Genomic DNA, 16,129 nt, shown 5'->3' with positions numbered 1-16,129 from the left:
TTTTCCTTACCAATCAGTAATAAATTGACGCATTAAGCATTCCTAAACACCAGTTTTATGCGTTTTCAATAACTTATTATTTTTCATAAGAATATATCAACATGTTTTCTTGGAACACAATTGTTAGAAACAAATATTTCAGCGACAACTGAATGTGCAACAAACGGGGTCATTGTCAGGGAAACACCGACGATGTTGAGTCTGTTGATGAATGGAAGAGATGAAACCGTGGTTTTATTGATAGTTTGACTGGGATGGTAAATCCTGGAACCTTGATGGAAATATACCAATGTCCCTGTAGGTGACTCTGACCTTATGTCCCACCAATATGGGCCACCGCCAGCAACTTCTCATGGTTTAAAAGGCAGTGTTTTTGAATCACTCAACACTTTACAAGCCAAAATGACCCTTCAGGGTGAAATTGACCATTGACATACAGACCCATGTCACAGACCGGCCAGTTCATCGTCGGAGGGATGGGCGGATGGACAGACTCACATACACTCAACTGACTGCCTGTGAGGCAACTAAGCCCACCAAAATCGGGATCGCCAAAAATCAGTGACAAACTATACAAAAAATTTAACATTTATTCACAGTAATTTAGAAAGAAATTCAACAAACATTTAAACGAAAATGTTATGTTTGAAAATCCACAGATGCATTCACTCTCATAGCACAGCAGGGAATTGTACACAACAAACACATCAAAGGAGTGTCTCTTTACAACTACCCTCCATTGTGGCCGACTAGTAGTACTTCCTGGAATTACACTAAGTTTTTTTACAGATAAAACCTGGTTAAAAATTTCGAAATATATTATAGCACACAAAAAATGCCATTATAAAAACACACACTATATTTCTTAGTGTACAAACATTTGATTTGTCACATATAACTGGCATTAGCTTTTGGTATCACATATTTAAGTGAACATAAATAATCCAAAGGTTTTAAAACACCCCCGCATATCTGTATAGTAACACTACTTCTGTTTAAAGTATTTAGCTACAATTGATATGTTCTATGTCTAGTTGCTGGTTCATTTGCGGAGTTCGGCCATTCTGTTGAGTGCACTGCCAGCACGGAACCACGTTATCTGGCCCTCGTTGAAGGTGTGGTTCAGCTGTATTGTCTCCTTCTTGCCATCAGCGTGCTTGATCTCACACGTCAGAGGCTGCAGAAATGGAGGAATAGTTAGCAATGTTTGCGCACAAAAACATACACCCATTTGTTGGTCTTAAACAAAAATGCCAGAAGAAGAGCTACAACATGAATAATGAACTGTAAACAATATTTTAAATATTATCCCACTCAAAATTACAAATCTAGTTTCACTTATTCTTAATTACTTCAACAGATAAAAAAATGGTATAAAAAATACCATATAGGAAAATTTCTTTGATGAGTGCTTCAACAAATATTTCAAACTATCATACTTTTCCTGGAGCAAGATCATTTAATCCCAGTAGGGATATTCTGTCAGAGGGCTGGATCTTGTCATAGTCAGCTGGGTTAGCAAATGTAAGAGGCAACATTCCCTGTTTCTTCAGGTTCGTTTCTGTGGAGGAAACAACAACATATTTTCCATTATCTTTCTATTACAGTGAAATTACTAATCGGCTATATTGGATAAAGCTGGTCAGGTTTATCAATAAAGTCATAAATTCTCTAAGAAAATAGTAATTCCTTAGCCAAAGCATCCTGTTAAACTTGCTATCAATTCTGCACACATCCCAGGGACGGGGTGCTACGTACCATGAATTCTAGCAAAACTCTTCACAATGATGGCGCGTCCCCCCAGGTGTCGTGGCTCCAGGGCGGCATGCTCCCGACTACTCCCCTCGCCGTAGTTCTCGTCACCAATCACAACCCATGGTGTGTTCTTAGACTGAAAATTTCATAAAAAAAATTCTGATTATATTTTCTCCATCAATATTAATGAACTAACATAAAAAACAGACTATCAGCACAGCAGAACATTAGAAGGTTATGTCTATTCTTTACAAAGTTCTCAATAAGTTTTAGTTTAACACTTTCAAATAGTAATGTAACCGACCAGCCTCTACTTCTACTTATTCTACTGAATATTCACTTATTTTCCAAAATATTTAAATCAACCCAAATGCCATTTAATACATCCATTTTGGCCGCCACCTGTCATCTTTAGAACACTGCTTTTGTGTGGTATTGTTTTTATTTTACAAATTGTTTAGCATTCACAACTCACCTTGTAGTATCTACCTGTCTCCGGTACTGTGCCAAATTCATTGGTGAGCTGGTTTCTTACATTGTTAATCTCACCATTCTCTGCATTCACGGCACTGAATGAAAAAAAGAAGTCCAGCTTATGAAATAATTCATTTTAAGATTACTATTGCAGGCAAATGATAACCTGTGATAGGTGCTTGTCAGAAATTACCAGTGCATTGTATTTGTTTGAAATCTGTGTGTTTTTTTGGGTTTTATAAATATGTAAAGAAACAATTCTTGCAAACAAACAACACCTCAATAATAAATGAAAGAAAATCACTAACCCAATGAGAAGATTGTTGGCGATGTTGTCCAGATGACCACGATATTTCAGCCACTGGCCTGCTGCACTGATGTGGTCAGTTGTACATTTACCCTTGGCCTGTAAAAAAATAAACAACAACATAGCTTAACATCACAGATAATAACACATCATACTTCAAAATTAGAAGAAATATCAAACTACTGCGTATAGAACGGTATGTACAGGTTGATTCCACCATACAGTCCATATTGGAATTGTCATTCCTTCAATCTATATATATCCTTACTACTATTGTTGGCAGCCATGTTTTTTTAGGACAAGGGGTGAAGAAATTTGAAAGAGGGCCATCTTAGGAACAGTTCTGTGAAATTATTTTAAAAGTGGGCATGCAGATTTCAAATAGACATAAATTGAAAAGAAGCCCCGCCCCCTGATGACCATGTCTTATAACTAATCAACATGGGTTGAAGAAATTTGATACAGGGTCACCTAAGGAAAATTTCTGTGAAATTATGTTGAAATCGGGCCAGCATTTTGAAGAAGATTTTCAAAGTTTTTCCTTTTGGTTTCCACGACAATCAGAGTTTTGCATGGAACCAGTTTTATTGAAGGAATCTGGATGAGGAACATTCCTGTGAAGTTTGGTTGAGGTAAAAAAATAAACATTATTAAAAATGGAAAGACCAAATGTCTTTATACTTCAGGATTCATTAGTTAGGACAATAAATAATTTTTGCTTTTTTATTTAAGCTTGTGCATGAATTCCCTATTAAAATCAACTTTACACCTAAATCCAGACAAAAAATTATTTCCACACAATATTTATTCAATTGACATTATTTATTTTATCATTAAGAGATTTAACACTGTGACTCAAGTTTGGCCAGAGAGATGTCCCTACCTTGACCAGGAGATATATCTATAAACATATAACAAGAGTGACACTCACAAAATACGCCCATCAATAATTTCTTGGATTCTAAGACAACTTACTGTCACATTGCCCCTTTGAGAAGCAAGCTTTTCAAGAAGCAAATGATTTGGCACAATATGGCATTAACAGTAGAATTTTTTTATTTTAATTCGAGGGTTTCGAGTCAAAAGGTGCTAAAATGTCTATAATTTTCATAGGCACTTAGAACCTTTGGGGACCAAGCCCTTGATATTTACTGAGGGTTTCATGCAAAATTGTATTTACCAAGTACTTCTGTATTTCAGGGAACTATGGCACATTCTTCAGTTATCTATAGCAATTTCCTGAAGAGCCTGGCTGGTTATAGAACTTTGCCAAGAATATATACCAACAAACATTTATAGTAGCAAGTTTGGTGAAATTCGGATAAAAACTGTTCAAGTTTGAGAGTAGACAAAGCTAAAATGGCCAATTTTGATAAATTCAGGGGGCCATAACTCTGGAGTGCCTAAAGCGATTAGGCTGGTTATCAAACTTGACCTAGATATTTCACCAACAAACACTTTCATGACGTTTGGTGGAAATTGGATGAGAAATGTTCAAGTTAGAGAGCGGACAAAGCTAAAATGGACAATTTTGACAAATTCAGGGGGCCATAACTCTGGAGTGCCTAAAGCGATTTGGCTGGTTATTGAACTTGACCGAGATATTTCACCAACAAACACTTTCATGACGTTTGGTGGAAATTGGATGAGAAATGATCAAGTTAGAGAGCGGACAAAGCTAAAATGGCCAATTTTGACAAATTCAGGGGGCCATAACTCTGGAGTGCCTAAAGCGATTTGGCTGGTTATCGAACTTGACCTAGATATTTCACCAACAAACACTTTCATGAAGTTTGGTGGAAATTGGATGAGAAATGTTCAAGTTAGAGAGCGGACAACATTGTGGAGCCGCCCGCCCGCCCGCCCAATTTTGACAAATTCAGGGGGCCATAACTCTGGAGTGCCTAGAGCGATTTGGCTGGTTATCGAACTTGACCTAGATATTTCACCAACAAACACTTTCATGAAGTTTGGTGGAAATTGGATGAGAAATGTTCAAGTTAGAGAGCGGACAACATTGTGGAGCCGCCCAACCGCCCGCCCGCCATGGGTGTTCCCATAATACGGCCATCGTAAGAATGGTTTCCTCACCTTGATGAGGATAGGCATGTCCTTGAGGTCTTTGCCATCATACTTCTGGAAGGGCTCGAGAAGCTGGAGACGGTTGCTGGACGGATCCACCTTTACTGAAACACCACTACCGTCTGCTGGTGGAGCCTGGAACGTGTTCTGGCCAGGATCAAACCCTGATGCAGGCAGCTCATCACCAAATGGGCTCTCAAGCTTGAACTTGGAACCTTTTAGGGGACAGAAAACGAACAGTAGAGCAACAAGTTCAAATACTACACAAACAATATCATATATATAATGTATTTAGAAAAGAAAAATCAGTACTTTTCGCAATTATTACACTTTCAAAGCCCCAATCTTTAACCATTCTGGCTTCTAAGTGATGAAACTTCACTTGGAATTAGATTGATGTTATGCGCTGTGTTTTTTCTAAAAACAAGAGGCCCAAAAGGGCCTTTGCTCTACTGGCATGGCTTTTGTGGTCATATCAATCTACAGCATGTATGTATGGGTAAAAGGCAACAGACATATACTTTATGTTTTGTGTTTGGGTTACCTGAAAACGTAGCACGTTCAACATCTGAGCCCAGAAAGTATTGTAAGCAGATTAGTTGCATGAACTATTTTAATATGTGCCGAGTAAAAGTCATCTGACAAAAAAAAATGCTTTCAAAACTGTACTCATAGTAAAAATTTCTGTAGTTTTAAAAGTTAAAAAAAGTTGGTCAAAAGGTCAAAGTCAAGGGCATCCTAGGACAACATTGATCAATTTGAACAAACATTCACAATCAATTGTGCTGAGATGGATGCACGAACACACTTAACGATTTTCAAACCTTTCCAGATTTATGTTTACCAAACCTGTGAACCCTGGGTGTGGCCAGTAATGACACCAGGTGCATAACTTAAACATTCACAACCAATTTTGTTAAGATGAATGCGCAAACTACAGAACTTAAAGCTAAAAAATGGCCTTTGGGCTTTCAACAAGAACAAGGCAGATTAATTCACAAAATCAACTGCAGAAGCAAAAAGCAAATTGTCTCTCAAAATCCTAGACTTGCAAATTGTCTCCCTTAACTTGAATTTACATGTACATGTAAACTTGGCTAAAAATAGAATTCGCTCATGCAGACCTGGCCAAAAATAGAAAGCCTTTCTTTAAAAACTTTCATGGCCCATAATCTAGGCATTTATGGGCGGATCTGGCTGATTTTCGAAAGGAACCGAGCTCTAATGGATATCTAGATACTGTACAAGTGAAGACTGTATCGTGTTCACAACCAATTGTTTACAGACGCACGAACGCACGACCGCACGGATGCACATACTACGTACACATTACCATCGCATAAGCTCTTCTGGCCTTTGGCCAGTAGAGCTTATCATTCAAAAAGCATAAAGCATTGTTCCAAGTGTAACAGAGTAGGACTGCAAATATAACACCCAATATTCAAAATGATTGTCTTTTAAACAATTTCATTAAAGCATAATATTAAAATCTTAAAAAAACAAAAGTTTTTCTTATATCTGTTTGTTTTCATTGTCTAAAAAAAGTATTATTTTGTCAAAAAAGAAAGAAAATGAATTAAAAATACAGACATGAAACTGTTAATAAAGCATTTTTGTAATAATACTAAAATACTGTATGATTCACAAAATAATAACATTTCATATATTGTTATGCCTTTACCATTACACTCTAGGGGCAGTTTGGTAAGTTTGGTTTGTGGTCACCAAGTCGGACAAGTAGGTTTTCTCTGGATACTTCGGTTTCCCACACCAAACAATATAACTCTCTCGTGCAACATTGTGCCAATGAGAGTGATTAATGTAAGTTGCGATAACTTGTTTCACAATTGAAAAAGTTCAAAATAATTCCATTTACCAGTCTAGTTTTTTAAACCACCCATTGATAATTATTTTGAAAATATGACTGCCAAGACAATTAATGATCTCACCATCGGCAGCAGTTAATTCATCAACCTCTGGGTTAAAGCCTAGGTCTCCAGCAATGGCCATGGCAGTGACGAGCTCGGGAGAGGTAACAAAGGCGTGGGTGGCCGGGTTGGCATCATTACGCCCGGTAAAGTTGCGATTGTATGAGGTGACAATTGTGTTTTTCTCTCCCTTCTTAACATCCTTCCTGTCCCACTGGCCGATGCATGGACCGCAAGCATTGGCTAACACTACACCTCCAATTTCTCGAAGTGCTGCTGCCTAGGATCACAAAATGTTACATGTAAATTCAAATTACACCACCATTTACTCATAATGAAATCTCATGATGTGACATATACATGCATTATGTAACAATTTAGTCTAGTAGCACATCATTTCGTTTATTTTTATAAACTCTAATTTTTTCCCAAAGGAAGCATCTTTTTCACCATTCCCACTACGTGTATTGCCTCACCTGTCCGTCCCTCTCGATGGTTGCGCGGATCTGCTCAGAGCCAGGTGTAATGGTAAAAGCAGCCTTGGACTTCACTCCCTTTGCCAGAGCCTGCTTGGCGATACTGGCCGACCGACCCATGTCCTCGTAACTACTGTTTGTGCAGCTCCCGATCAGACCTACAGTCACAAGTAGTGCAAGTAAGTACTTTGTGCAGAATATGCAAAAATTACTACAACAATGCTTTTCAATATATCCCAATCTTTTTTTGTGCACAGTTTTGCTTATTTTAATATCACACAAACTCGCATTTTATGATTTGAAATCCATTTGTCTTCTTTAACAGGGGAAAGTCAGTATATTCTACAGAAGTATTTCTGCAGTACTTACCAACTTTGATGTCAAGTGGCCAATCATTGTCTATAGCTGTCTGTCGCAGGCTGGAGATAGGGTGGTATAGATCTGGTGTGAATGGACCATTAACACTGGGCTCAAGCTGAAATCATGGAAGATTTGAATATATGAAATAAATACTTTGTTGTTTGGAATGCATGCATTTCTGAACCAGAGGCCTTTTTGTACAATAAACTTTAAACAAGAAATAGAGCGGAAAGGATTATGTAAGGCAAGTCTGCCTCTCTGTACACAGTACATGAGGGCACTTGTGTACTTACTGTGTCTAGGTTGATGTTGATGACCTGGTCATACTTTGCCCCCTTGTCCGCTGACAGAAGGTTCTTATACTGGTTGGCACAGTCGGCAATATCTGGGGGATAAAATATAACCCTAAGTCATACAGTTAAATCAAAATAAATATCATAAATAAACAGACAAGAAAAAGGTTGCAGGCACCCTATAAAATGTAACAAATTTAACCTGTGACTGCGGTCAATGTTCTTTCAATTACAAATTTGAACATTTTCCTTTTTTATTCACCTTTTCTGTTTGTAGCATTGAGGTAGTCCTGCATTCTATAGTTATATGGGAACACAGATGTTGTTGCTCCAATTTCAGCTCCCATGTTACAGATTGTACCCATTCCTGAAACAGACAATATTGACATGACATGACTGTCGAGGGTAAGATGAAGGAAAATACATTTATAAATAGTGCAGCTGTTTTTCTGTCTTGAAAATTTCATTAAATCATGATGAAACATTCATTTATCAGTGTTTAAATAAGGCCATCAGTTATTACAAATTAAGGTAGCATTAAAACAACCATTTAAGCTGTTATAATGCTCCAGTACATCAACGGTCAAAATGAGTGCTATCATGATATTGTCCCAGTATATTCTAGGTGAAGGTTTGCTGACCTGTACAGGAGATAGAGTCAACGCCAGGCCCGTAGTATTCAACAATTGCGCCCGTTCCCCCCTTCACTGTCAGGATGCCCGCCACCTTTAGGATCACATCCTTGGGTGAAGTCCAGCCACTCATCTTCCCTGTCAAGTTCACCCCGATGACCTGACAAACAAACACAATGGTGCAAAAACATGAAAAACAAACAAATTTATATTTAAAGATGTTGAGTGTTAATAAGTTAACCTTTTTAATATGACAAGTTTACTTACTTATATGGAGCCAGTTAAAAGCCCTATTATACCTTTGGACACTTGAGTTCCCATGGAATATCTGCCATGACATCGACGGCGTCTGCCCCACCTACTCCAATACACAGTCCACCAAGCCCCCCACCATTTGGTGTGTGACTGTCAGTACCAATAATGAGTGCTCCAGGGAAAGCATAATTCTCCAGGATAATCTGAAATACAGTTTTATTTCTAAATATCGAAAATTGTAGATCAACAGATCATCTTTTATATTATATTTTTATTACCAAATCTGGAGGAAGGAGGAAAAAAAGTAATCACTATAAACATTAAAATTATAAAATATTTCAGACCTTCAGCAACTTACCTGGTGGATTATACCACTTCCAGGCTGCCAGAATCCCAAACCATATTTGGCACTCACAGAAGACAGGAAGTCATATACTTCACGGTTTAAATCCTGAAACAAACAGTTGTTATTAAAATATCAGCCACCAAAATGAGACTTTTTACGAGCAAGCTTGAATTTTTCCATTAGTGCCTGGTATCAAAAGTTTCAACAAGCCCTACTATATACGATCAAGAATTTGAGCAAACCCGAAAGCAATTTTCAAGTGAAGGGCTTGTCACAAAAAAGCATGGTAAATGGTATCTGACATGAAGAACATACATGTGAGCCGCCCTTAAAAGTATTAAAATTATGTTACTTAAAGATAATACCTCTTCTTTTAATATCTAATGTTTCCATGTAAAAATTGGTTATATTCCTTTATCAATTATATAATTTGGAATTATAAAGAAATGACATATGTTTTGATATCACGAATTCCCTGAAGCACAAAACTTCACCATTATTCCCAATAACCCAGGTCCACCAACCTTTGCTCTGGCAAGATCCTTCTCTCCACCAATCTGTGCCTCGATCAAGTGGTCACAGTGTACAGTGGATGGCACTGCCACCCTTGGCAGTCCACTGGAGATAAACTGCAGCAGCGCCATCTACAAGACAGAAGGAACTGTGGATCTGGCCTAAGTGTATGATTTCTGGTGCATAGCTATAGTCTAGGGCACAATTGGCCTAGTCCAAAAATGCTGGAATGTTTGTGCTTATTCATCTTCAATCCCAATCTCAAATCATTATCAAGTAACTGTCAGAAGATCTTAATAAAAAAAATTAAATTATATGTTGTTTTGCGATATGCAGGTTTCTTTGTTTTATTCATCCTCATACAATGTACAACAGTCTTCACAACTACATCTTGTTGCCCATCTAGATGATACAATTACTTTAACCGTATTCAATGGAGTTGCCCACTTATAATGTATCATTTCCATCAAACCAAAAAGATTTACAATATTTGATAGGCTTATCTTATAAACACAGAATATCAATTCAATATTTCCTTCATAATTTGTATGTGTGAAGGTAATGTTTGCAATTTTTTTGCATGGAAAGTCAAACTTAAATTTTAGTTGCCCATTCACTGAAGAAATGGATTTTTTCATGAGAGTGAGTAACATTAAACTTATACATTTTGAAACAATACCCCAAACAGTTTTATTATACTACTGTAGGTAACCTGCGCTGTTGCATCCTGCATGGCAACCCGGTCTGGTCGAAGCCGCAGATAACTCTCCCCTCGAACAATCTCCTGAAACAAACATAACAATTCATGCTTTAACAGGATGTACTCATGGAAATTATAGTTCCTGATGGATAACCATAAACCAATCCTAAAAACAAAAATTATTTACAGAATACATAGAAGATCAAAGAGCTTGAAAGAGTAATGTACTGTATATGTGACCTTCCACTTGCTTACAATTAGTCTATTCTAGCTCTACTTTTTGATGTCATCAGATTAAAATTAGTTGCTGCTTACATGTATACAGAAATTATTGAATTGAACATAGGGAAATGTATCCTTAAAAGAAAACTTGTAGTTTCTTTACCTGGTTTTTCGGGTCATCAATATGCCCGTAAAGGATTTTCTCTGAGAGAGTGAGAGGTCTGCTGAGTCGGTTCTTGACCACGTCTACACGCTGGGCAATCCTGTCATAGTCAATGTGCTGGTCTGGCTCCAACCTGCTCATAGCAACCTACAACAGCGAACAGGCTTATGTTTTAACCGGACTCAAAGGTAGTGAAAAATGATGTTCAAAATTATACAGTACATGCAACTGTTTAACATGAATATACTATATAAGTAACATATATGAAAAACCAATCTTGTTGCAAAGTAGATATTGAGATACTGTGAAATCATTAATGTTCGTGGGGCATTTATGTTCGTGGTTTTCGTGGGTTGGGTGATCCACGAATTCAAGATCCCACGAAATATAAAGCCTTTATTCCCTTTTTCAATTGCCTTGTTACGTACATACTCTAGTATATTATTTACAGAGGTCGCAGTATACAGTGTTAAAACCTGTCTCACTGTATAACTTACGATCATTATTCTGTTAATATATTATAACTGCCTTTAACAAATAATGAACCAAATCAATTAAATGTGTTTTATGCAGCAAATGACAGTTATAAGCACGTGTTTAAACGTGTGCTGTTAATGAAAATCTCCAAGTTTACATTATGTGCGTGATGAGTGTCTGTACTCGATTTTTTATTTAATGAAATAATTAATCAATTACTAGTACATTGAAGATTACTAAGCACCGAACGTGACAATATACGCACCTTTTCGGTGTTTTCACAGTTTACAAAATTCTTAATTGGCATTCAATGGCTTCCCCTATCTGTATTAATGATCAGGGTACATTTTCTTTTATTACCTTTATTCCCAATTAAATCGATAAGTGACATGGGTATATGCACTAACTGGCATGTCGTACCACATTAGCGAGTGTCATAAACCGAGTGACGAAGAAGACGGAAATCACGGGCCAGCGCGTGGATATTATGCAGACGATCTAGGACGATCGCATCTTCGATTTAAAAAAAAATAAAATGAAAATCCAATTTTTTTTCGGCAAACCACATAATTTCTTGCCCACGAACATTAATGATTTCACAGTAATCCTTTGACAATATTCACAACAGTGAGTGGGTTTTAACCCCGGGAGAATACTTAACAGTAGTTTACCTTTTGAGCTGCTGCAGGAGACGTGTGTATGTATCTTGAAGGGCATGTTAAGCTATTTAAAGCCTGAAATAAAAAATAAAAATAAAATGTCAATAAACATATTTTAATACCTTTTTAAACTACTATAAATATATATATATCAGGGCTTCTAAAACTTTGGAACCTCAATCGGTCCGGACCCCGCGACGACCCCCCCCCCAAAAAAAAATACCCCCCCCCCCCTCAAAAAAGGAAGACCTGTTCAATAGTCTGATTTTATAGAAATATCATACATTTTTGTGACGTCTTTTATGTCAATATTTTTTGCGATGTGTCAATTTGTAAGAGGGCTCTAGAGCCAGCATAGCCGATTCGGATAGTCATTGATACAAGTTTAATTCAAATGAGATTCTCATCGAGTGCTGCGGCGTTTCTAACAAGAATATACATGACGCAAGCGGCGAATTCAGCTGTCAGACTATGTGGTTAATCAAGCGTATCGCTGCTGATATCCTATATATTATTACGGTAATTAATTCGGTAGTTTAATGCTTTCACGGATTTACAATGAGATGCATTTATCTTTAAAGCCGTTTTTAACCAGCAATGGTTCTTTATAACAATTTAAATTTAACCGTTTTGTAATCAACAAACGGATATCATGTAATGATCGACGACGACATATAGCATATTGCCATGTGAAAATATGGACCGATTTTAACACTTAATCAGGAAAGCTGCAAGCAGATAATTAACACATAGTTTGTTTAATTGTGTCTTCTGCTTATACCAAAACACGTGATTGGACCGATTACAAGCGTCTGCTAATTAACAGATAGGCTATAGAGTGATCAGCGTAGCGGAAAAAGCAGCTGGTCGCATCGGTCTCATGGTAACCAAGACACTTTTATGACCAATTGGATGTAGTTTTGAATGTGTGAATGACCCATGAATGTTTATGTATTACAATTTCTATATATTTTACTGGCTTAGTCGTTTTGGACCGAAATTACAAAAAAAAAATAGAAAATTTCGGACCAAATTTTTTACACTTTTTGAAACTGAAATCGGTCTGGCTTGGTCAAAATCGGTCCAGACCGGCAAATTGCCGGTTTTTAGAAGCCCTGATATATATATATATATATATATATACACTTTTAACACTGTTTAAATACAAATTTCCAAGAGAGGAAAGTTTCAGAACACAAACAGGATTAGATCTAGGGCAAGGAGGTTTCCTATTGACAAAATGAACATAAAGCAACAAAGCTGTTGAAAACAGGGATTTTGTCAGCTATTTTGGAAATACATGTAGTAAAGAAAACTTATGGCGTTTCACATCAGTTTGAGGTTTTCCATGCCAAGTTACTTACTTTCCTATGACCCCCCCACTAATTAGAGTAATGGCAATTGAAGTTGTGTCAGTATTGTTAAAACACCATTAAATCCATACATTCCCCTTATTTAGGGAAACAAATGTGAATGATTTTTTCTGGTGATTCGGAAAAATTGCTTTGGGAATAGAACCAATATTTCAAGGGATGGAAACAAACAAGCGAAATAAGGATAAGCTGACACATATTACATTAGTTAATGACATCAGCTAAATTTTCAGCCAAAACTCTCTTTGAGTCACCATTGAAAACAATAATATTCACAGATGTATGTATTTGATATTTTCTAGGACTCCACAAAATGTCTATATATTTTGTATCTATTATTTATCCCAATTCTATTTATTTTCCGCTGAATAGATTAAATGTGTTCTTGTTTTTTTTTAATTCACCTTGACCTTGGCTAAAACATGACATTGAAAATGAGGCTGTGGTTGTATAAAAACTGGTCTTTATCTTACCATTACAAATTTACCCTGTAGCAATGCAACAGATTTGTAAATGAGAAAACTCTCTGTTATGAACTTATTAAGACCAAGAAATGTTAAAGTTGGTATTGCCACCAGCCGATAAAAAGTGGATGAGGGTTTAATAAAATAAATGTTTTGGTCTCAACAAAATAGTTACATCCCAAAATTTCAAATGTTTACTCCATGGAAACTGTTTTTGCAATTCTAAAAAAATAATTATGGAAGATTATGTCTGATGTTGCATAGTAGTTAGTACCCATGCATATATATTTAGGTCAAAACTGTGACAAGGAACTGGATTATTGGATATTGCATCGAAAAATATGTTTGTTGTACAGCATACGTATCACAGCATGCCCACTTGACTTTTAAAATGTGGGTACATATACCCACTAGTTTGGGAAAAAGTGGGAACAGGCTTAAAAATCTGGGTACACTAATATTCATTTCCAAAAACATGAAGATTGGAATCAGACTTGGTATTAAAGCTAAAATGGGTAATGTTTACAGTGTTTATTCAGTGACATAAATGACAGATTTTAACAGTCAATATTAGTTTACAAAAGTCCAAGGCCTAAATAAATCTAGATCTCACAGATGTTTGCCGCGGGGAGCTGTTTGATTTTCAATTGAAAAGCAAGCGTTTCATACCGTTAGTCTAGATCCCACAGATGTTTGCCACGGGGCGCTTATTGATTTTTCAATGAAAAAGCAAGCGTTTCCAGTTTTCAGTTTAGCGACCACTCCGTGACTAGGCATGCTGCGTATCACAGGCCTTTTTCTGCCCATTTGGGATATTGTTTACATAACAGGGATAAGAGGGGCGGAACATTGTCTTGTTGGCAATGCACCAGTACTGTGACATTGTATGTTGTATGATTTTGGTGAAAATTAAACATTTTTTCCGAATACTCGAGTAGTGAATTAGTACTCGGGACAAATTCAGCAATAATCAGAACAAAAGTACATTCATTTTATGCCATGTTTACATTTACAAAGGTGCAACAAACTGCAAGTTTTTGACGCCTCATAATAAAGACATGTTGATTGAAAGAGACCTTATTTTTTTTATAGCCTAATACTGTCATAATTTTTTTATCTATCCTTAGACTTTCCTTATCATGCTACCACAAAAATAATTTCACAATATAAAACATAATACCCGTGGGCAGTCAAAGAAATTAAGATCTGAAGTTGCAAACAACTACAAACAATATTGACATTCGTGACCGAATAATTAAATATCCGGTTACTACTCCACTTGATTATTTTACCCCACCCACTCAGAAAAATTGCACAGTTTTGCAAAGAAAATCACGTCCATTTTACATTAATCTTAGTCGAACATAAACTTGTCACGTTTTTACAATACCCTTTTACTCTTTTTTATTCTGGAAACACTTGATTATTATTATTTACCCTTTTAGAATGCCGAAAAACGTAAGCCATGGTCACCTCCAAACTAGTGACGTCACATGAACAGTCAAATCGGCTAGACTAGAAAGATCTTCGAAATTGGAGCTTAAATATCAGTACCTGTTAATGAACTTTTAGTGAACACCTATCAGCACAAAGGAAATGGTTTAATTTACATTGAGAGCCGAGGCTGCTTAATTGGATAATTATGCATATTTTGGACCTACGTTGTAAAACAGCTGTGTTGTAATTATATCTGATCATTTGGTCACCATAAGTAACAGTCACAGTCATGAGTAAAAAGTATTCAAAACGAACCGCGTCAACGAAATGTACAGCCGATCTGCCAAAATTATGTAGTACAAAACAATAACGCTTTTTATAGTGGAGTCAGAGATGTCCGCACCGGTAACGCCAACGCCGGGATTTTCCCAGTAACATATCCCAATATGGTGGACAGTTATAGTGATAGTATATATATATATACCGCCCCCAATCTCGAGAACATGTCTTTACATAAGTATAAGCTTTTTTTGAGGATGTTATTACTTGCATGCATGACTGAATTAGGTGGCTGGAAATTTCGAACTCTATTTTTACAAAACGAGACGGTATAACATTTTGTGTCTTTGGCAAAGTGTAAAGTTAGTTACGAATGGAGAACAGATCATGAAGATTTCAATAACTTGTTATTTTTTTCTTTTAAAGGTCAATGTTCAAATTTTCACGCTGTCAAAACAGTACCGGTGTACAGTGGCGGCTCCAGGTCTTTCTGAATGGGGGGGGGGGTCGACTAATCATAAACATACCAAACTTTTTTGAATGCTTTATTTAATCATATAATGACACGGAATTGACATTTGTTTTCACTGTTAATGATGTTTGGCAGATCAATTGAATTAAAAAAATATAGCATTTACTGATCTCAGATAAACCTTTCAAAGACATCAACGATATCGTGCCGGTTTGGGGAATCGAACTATCTTTATGGAGCCAGGATTAGCAGGCTAAGTTGTTAACCACTCGTCCACCTGAGACACAAATATATTCGTAGAATAAATGCTATATAAACCTACAGTATATTGATTGCACTCAACGATACTGTAGGTACATTGGATGTCATTGTCATTTAAGTTAACTGAAGTAAAAACAATTTGACAACAAATTCAAAAAAGGTTTCAAATAAATTATTATGTATTATTACAAAGGCTCTAGA

At 36.6% G+C, this 16,129-nt stretch overlaps 1 protein-coding gene across 1 annotated transcript; it reads right to left on the bottom strand.

The window, feature by feature from the left end:
* Nucleotides 1-576: 576 nt before the first annotated feature.
* LOC128211262 (aconitate hydratase, mitochondrial-like) lies at nucleotides 577-14,980 on the bottom strand. The gene is made up of 19 exons (XM_052915846.1): nucleotides 14,917-14,980; nucleotides 11,655-11,717; nucleotides 10,507-10,653; nucleotides 10,134-10,205; nucleotides 9,433-9,552; nucleotides 8,921-9,013; nucleotides 8,607-8,765; nucleotides 8,317-8,467; nucleotides 7,938-8,042; nucleotides 7,676-7,767; nucleotides 7,392-7,497; nucleotides 7,023-7,180; nucleotides 6,568-6,826; nucleotides 4,628-4,833; nucleotides 2,538-2,635; nucleotides 2,231-2,324; nucleotides 1,759-1,891; nucleotides 1,440-1,561; nucleotides 577-1,177 (listed from the first exon to the last, which is right to left on the bottom strand). The coding sequence occupies exons 1-19, from the start codon at nucleotides 14,944-14,946 to the stop codon at nucleotides 1,043-1,045; spliced, it is 2,343 nt and encodes a 780-aa protein (XP_052771806.1). The 5' UTR covers nucleotides 14,947-14,980; the 3' UTR covers nucleotides 577-1,042.
* Nucleotides 14,981-16,129: the final 1,149 nt, after the last annotated feature.

Source organism: Mya arenaria, chromosome 2 (genome assembly GCF_026914265.1).
Source record: "Mya arenaria isolate MELC-2E11 chromosome 2, ASM2691426v1".
Taxonomy (NCBI): Eukaryota; Metazoa; Mollusca; class Bivalvia; order Myida; family Myidae; genus Mya; species Mya arenaria.
The sequence above is the reverse complement of the archived record's forward strand: the minus strand, read 5'-3'. Positions and strand labels throughout refer to the sequence as shown.